At 42.2% G+C, this 6,315-nt stretch overlaps 1 protein-coding gene across 1 annotated transcript; it reads left to right on the plus strand.

The window, feature by feature from the left end:
• Positions 1–10: 10 nt before the first annotated feature.
• Positions 11–5,374, plus strand: LOC135385730 (origin recognition complex subunit 4-like). The gene is made up of 12 exons (XM_064615211.1): positions 11–376; positions 1,171–1,261; positions 1,326–1,401; positions 1,474–1,559; positions 1,632–1,680; positions 1,883–2,031; positions 2,456–2,629; positions 2,923–3,009; positions 3,440–3,548; positions 4,291–4,386; positions 4,477–4,541; positions 5,128–5,374. Exons 1-12 carry the CDS (start codon positions 225–227, stop codon positions 5,314–5,316), a joined length of 1,323 nt encoding a protein of 440 aa, XP_064471281.1. The 5' UTR covers positions 11–224; the 3' UTR covers positions 5,317–5,374.
• The last annotated feature ends 941 nt before the right edge of the window (positions 5,375–6,315 follow it).

The raw sequence follows: 6,315 nt of genomic DNA on the forward strand, positions 1-6,315 counted from the left end.
TCGGACCCTCGGACGTCGGACGCAGATGGCAGCGACATCGACATCGCAAGCAACCGTTTGCGCAAGAAGGGAAGATCGGGAAGACCGCGCGCACACTCCACACACGGCGCGAACAGCGCGGGAAATATCATTTCATTTTAGACCCCTTTTGACCTGTCACGTTGCATACAACTTGTTGGACATCATCGGTCAACTTACGTATGACGTGAACAAGTCGAACTGTTATGGCTTCTAAACGTAAAATAAGCCGCAAAAGTGAATCCTCGGGGGGTAACTTTAATGTTAACAGTATGGTTGAAGTGAAGAGATTACTCACGAGGAACCTTTCAACCCACGGTGCATGGCATCTTGTGAAGTCATACGACAAACAGCGAAGGTATATTTTAGTAGTATGGCGCTAACGTGCATGAGGATGCATGTCTGCAGGAATACGTAAACGAGTGCGAGAGTGGCCTTGATTAAGAGAGTGAGCTTCATGACCTCCCACTTGGATCACATCGTACCTCTCCTTGACCACTGCAAATGTCTGACGTCATGAAAGAGAGATCCCCCTAAACGTTAGTTTAACATTGGATTTCCATCTCTCCCCTTCCCCACTACGCGCTCCGACAGAGGAATCGCCTCCCCCCCCAAAGAAAAATGGAACGAGGGTCCGGATCTGCCCCTGGTACATTACAGAATTTTGATGTGCATGTTCACACAGTAAGCCGTAGCGTAGGGACAAAGTGTTCTGGGACAGAGCCCCCCTGCTCAATGTCAACCCAGGAAAATAGGTAAAGTCCAGTGGAAAGCATGTCTGATGACCCACACTCTTTTTCCTACCCCAATTCCAACACCTCTGTAGTTGTCAGTATGCCACTGAAGATCTCATGTCCCACACAGAGCCGTAGTGAGACGAGTTGGTGCCCAGGGCAGGGTAAACCTCAAGCTTCCCCTCTCCTACTGCCTTCAGAAGCCCTGTAAAGAAAGAAAAAAAAAAAAACACTATTTGTACTGCTGAGATCGTAAATTCAAGTTCTCTTCATTCCCGCTTTATACTGTCCAACCAACCTGCCAGGGCCTGCCGTTCGGCGCCCTCTCCCCCCGTCGCTACGGCTCTGGCCCCACATGTGCTGCTGTATTTTTGGGCGAGCTCGTAGGTACTGTACGTTCGTTCTGCTCACATTCCAGGCATTTGCACGACCTCGTGTCTAGAGTGATTGCATTAGGAGAGAGCAATACAGTCCTTCTCATAGGTCCCAGAGGAAGTGGAAAGACTGCGGTAATACCCGTCTTGCACCTCTTGTAAGCGGTGCAGCAATAATCTGTCCTCTTTGTTGCCCCAGCTTATACAGAGTGTTATCGAGGATGTTTCAACGAAAAGTAGCACGAAGGGCAATTTCCTTCTTGTGGAACTAAATGGTAAGTTTGCCAACTGAGCCAAGTTGAATTTCATCCTTGACTTATCCGTGTGTGCTGTTTTTCCTTCTGCAGGCTTGGTGCACACAGATGACCGTACAGCGTTGAAAGACATGACGAGACAGCTTCAGTTGGAGAATGTTGTGGGGGACAGGGTTTTTGTAAGTTATCATAACCTTTTCAAAGTACCTTGTGCGCTGCCATTTGTTGCAATTCAGAACTAATTCTCGCAGGGCAGCTTCTCTGACAACCTTAGTTTCTTGCTTGAGTCATTGAAGTCAGGTAAGTTTCTTTGTCATAAACTTCAGAGTATTTTAAGGCGCCATATACTTTGTTCTGTGGGTGGACGCACGCTGATATTTGCTTCCCCCTCTCCATTGCGAGCATTTTTTATGTGCCTAGTTTTTGAACACATGCATCCCCTCTCCACAACCATGGTTGTGAGACTGACAAATGCTCAATTTTTTTTCCTCCTCCTTCAAAGGTGGTGACAACAGCATGCCGATTATTTTGATCATCGAGGAGTTTGACTTGTTCTGCCAGCACAAGAACCAGACACTGTTGTACAACTTTTTTGATGTGGCACAGTCAGCACAGGCCCCCATTGCTGTGATTGGTGTTACCTGTAGACTAGTAAGTAAATTGTATTCCATTAACTCAATTAATTTTGCGCACTCTTTTCCTGCCAGTGAGCGCATGGTATCAGTGCTTGCAGGGGAAAACCCTGTCCTTGGATATGCTCATTTTTGTCCTCGCATTGCCTTAAAATTTTGTGCCTCCTGTTTGTGTGTTATGCACTTTGCACCATACTAGTTTCATGGCTCCTCCTTTACTGCGGTGGCTGGGCGTTTTCTGCGCTCCTGCAACCCTGGTGGAAGCTCATACAGCGCACTTTGGAAATGTACATAAAAAACGGGAGGCTCTTGGTGTTCTTAAGACTAAAGCAACCACAGGGTGTTTGGTGTGGTGTTCAGTTCTCTTGTTTGAAAGTGTCATCTACAGTGATGCCCATAAATGATGATGTACAGCAACATCAACGCAGAATCTATTCCTGCAGGATGCTGTGGAACTCCTAGAGAAGAGGGTAAAGTCTCGCTTCTCCCATAGGCAGTTGCACCTTTTCAACGATTTCACATTTGAGGACTTTGTGGACATAGCAACTGCTCTCATTTCACTACCAGACAGAACATCAGATGTACAGTTGCGGGATAATTGGAACGAATCAGTGAAGGTAACATTCTTTCATTTTTTTAACACTAATGTGAAATTGTGTCTTTGTGTGCCTTACTGTGATGAATGAGTCACACCCAGTCATACGGTGTATGCATGTGTACCAAACAATCGCTATATGACAGAGAAGTCTGTGCTGTAATGTCAACAGTATAACATCAAGTAGGATCATTATGCAAGGTTGCCCCAAAATGCTGACTATCTCTTCAATTTTGGTACTCTTAATGTACTACTTACCACTGTATAGCTTACGATGACCACATTCTAACAGCTAGGAACTCTTCATTCACGTAGGAACTCTTACAAGAAACTTCTGTCCAGGCTGCACTAAAACGTCTATATACAACAACAAAAGACATAAGAATGCTCAAGCAGCTTCTGGTAAGGAGCCATTTCATTGTGATCCAGAGTGTCAAAGCCACCCACTTGTACCCGACATAGGCATTTCGGTAGTGCAGAAGCAAAGGATGCGAGTAAAGTTTATGTAATGGCACTGAGGGCAGCATTTTCCTTAGCTTGAGAAATGGAAGGACACAGAAGTTGTGAAACGTGCGGACACGACTCTATAATAAGCCCTGTCCCGTTCACTTCTCTCCATGTCCTTCAGTTTCTGAAACTCACGGAAAAACATTACATTTCTAAAAATAGACATGCCTATTGGTGTTCCCACTGGTCTTGCTTGTCTTAATGTATGTAATGTAATGTATTGTCATAATATTATTGCCTTGTCATGTTTGCTCTGTGTGCCACTGGGTATCTCCCCTGTCAGCTTATTGCTACGCATCTACTTACATGCATTTCTTTATGGCAGTTGCTACCTGTGAAACAGCTCTCATCATCCTGCACTCGAATTGAAGCCTTGCACATCGTAGAGTCCCAGAAGGCAATGATGGTAGACTCGAAAGTCGCCATGTTGAAGGGTGCGCTTATGCTTTATTTATCTTTTTTAATATTTTTTCAAGGTAGTCAGCGTTAGTTACAACAAATAAGTCATAAACAACTGTCAAAATGTAATGACAACGGGGGGCATCAGCGTGGAAATGAACAAGTAGTAGCACTAGGAGGATTTATTCGTTACAAGAGTTATGAGGTGCCGGAACGAAATCAACCCGATGTTGCATGAAGAACTGTTAATATACTGAATGCTTTTTACTTTTGTTTTTGGGTGGGGGGGAGTATATGTTTATTTACACATTTTGATTTGGGTGTTAGCACATTTAATGCATTACCCTGTAATGAAGAAGTGTTTTTTGACAGTTAAGATTGTTATAAAATGGTTTTAAAGTGGGACCCCCCCCCCCCCCCCCCCCCCAAATCACCACAAACGTTGTGGTATGTTTGTAACTTTTGGGATGTGAGGAGCATGTGTACAACATATCATTCCAAAACTGTGCAGACTTTATTCGAAACAAAAAATTAAAATCTGTATCGAGGTGGTTCGTGTGTGGTATGATATTCACCTAATTTTTTACAAATCCTTGCGAAGTCTCCTTTTAATAGACATATCAACAAACTGTCTGTAAAAGCACGTCTTACACCTCCCTCTGACTGTGGACAATCACGTGTGATAGGAGGCATTAAAACTGCTTTGCATGTATTCTTCTACATCAAAACTGAATGCCTTTTTGCCTGTCTAATGTAATGACTGATTTTATGCTGCAGGCCTCTCCGTGCTGGAGCTCTGTCTCGTAATTGCTATGCTTCGTCTTACACAAATTTATGATGGTGAACCTTTCAACTTCGAAATGGTTTTCAAAGGTAGCTACTTTGTTTGTCATTTTATTTTTTACCTAGTACGAAATTTTTTCTGCAAATTTTATTCCGGTGTATTCTGTTTTCGTTTTTCAGAGTACCAGAAATTCATAGATAGTAGGTCAACCATGCAAAGTGTAAGCAAGCCTGTACTAATGAAGGTAAACTTTTACAGTATTTTACGTTCCTTCGTGCACAGTGATCAATGTTTTTTTGTAAAACGAAAAAAAATTTCTAGCAATATTAAATGTGTCATGTGATATCAAAACAGCATGCACCAGAGTGAAGAAAAGGAAACATCCTGAAAAGTTTTTGCTTTAAGAGGCGTATTACTATTCCCATTCATTCCTGCACATCTGAGGAAGAACTTTGGCAATCTTCTAACACATTTGTTGAATGTCCGATCATTGCATGAATCCGAATTGAATATCCGAAATTATGTTTGCACAAATAACACTACTTCAAAGTAATGGCTAAAATTTGGTGTATATCTACACACATTTAGTATCAATATGAAAACTTAATACCATGGAAACTGGAAGCCATTCATTGTTTTCATTGTCATATTTGACTTCAGCACATCAAAATCATTAAGAAATGGCTAATTTCTGAACCATACAAGCTTAAAAATGTTTTGTACCTGTGTCGTAGATGTTGCTAATTTCTATATCACTTATTGATCGAGGGCACATAGTATTCTAAGCCTTCACTCATAGCCTTCCTAAATAGGAAATTTACCTTTCTCAGGCTCTGCAGCACTTGGAAATGTTGGAATTTGTACACCCCACGTCAACTAACACAGCTGCTCAGTATGAATACAGGCTCATGCACCTTCAAATAGAGCCAGCACAAGTAAAAGAAGTGGTCCTCCGAAGCGCAAACATGCCTACAGACGTTTCTCAGTGGGCCACATCTGTTCTCTCTGGTTCGCTTTAAATTCTCACTGTCACTGTGTTCATTTCGTAGAAGATAATAAAAACCGCAACAAAATTCACCTCCTTAGCCAAATCTTTACACAATGCTGATACCACACATTCCACAGAAGCTGTCAACCGTATGCTGTAAAACTCTTTAGTTTTGTGGCCTGAATTTTTCAGGAACTCGGCATAGGGCGCATATTCGCGGCCACTAAATCTTGCAAATTCTGGATGCTCAAATTCGTGGCTTCATTGGCTTCCTTTTTGATAGGCTTGAGATTGCCTGTAGCACATTTTATAAGAGCGGCATTGGACATGCTACTATTATAAAGCAGTTCAAATGTTTATCAGTAACTTGTACAAGCAAATGTGAAGATAAAGTTTGCTATTCTAGCAGGTGTCATATCTTGCCAATAAATATTTGTGTGCACTTAAAATGTGCAAATTTTTCATTTTGCAAAATTCACGAAAATTAAAGGTTTTACAGCAGTATGTGGCTTATTGCTATTTATAAGGCTGTCCTGTGGTGAAGGGACAGTCACATCCGGAAACCTATCTATGAAACCCATACCACTATGTTCGACATCGGTCCACAATCTACCCTGCTATTTTTTTCATCCCAAAAGTACTTAGATATTTAAAAAAAAAACGGATTTTAAAGACCAGCGCTGACATGGCTGACCCCCAATTTTTGTTGAAACATTAGGTTTCGCCCTCTCCCCCCCCCCATCACTACGCCCTTGAAGAACGAAAAAACCCCTCCCGCAAAGTGAGGGTCTCTGTCTGCCCCTGCATTCTCCACTATGATCTAATTATTTATTTACTTCATAATATTGTGGGCTCCATCCTGGAGCCATAACAGGAGTGGGAAGATGGAAACAAAAAAGACATATCACATACAGAGTGCAGTTGAAAGATACAGCAATCACTAGAAATGATATACACTCTCCCAAAAAAGAACAGAAACAAGGAACATTCACAGAACCCTATAGCAGCACAACATATTTACAACCACTTC

The sequence above is a fragment of the Ornithodoros turicata genome, chromosome 2, assembly GCF_037126465.1.
Source record: "Ornithodoros turicata isolate Travis chromosome 2, ASM3712646v1, whole genome shotgun sequence".
Lineage (NCBI taxonomy): Eukaryota > Metazoa > Arthropoda > Arachnida > Ixodida > Argasidae > Ornithodoros > Ornithodoros turicata.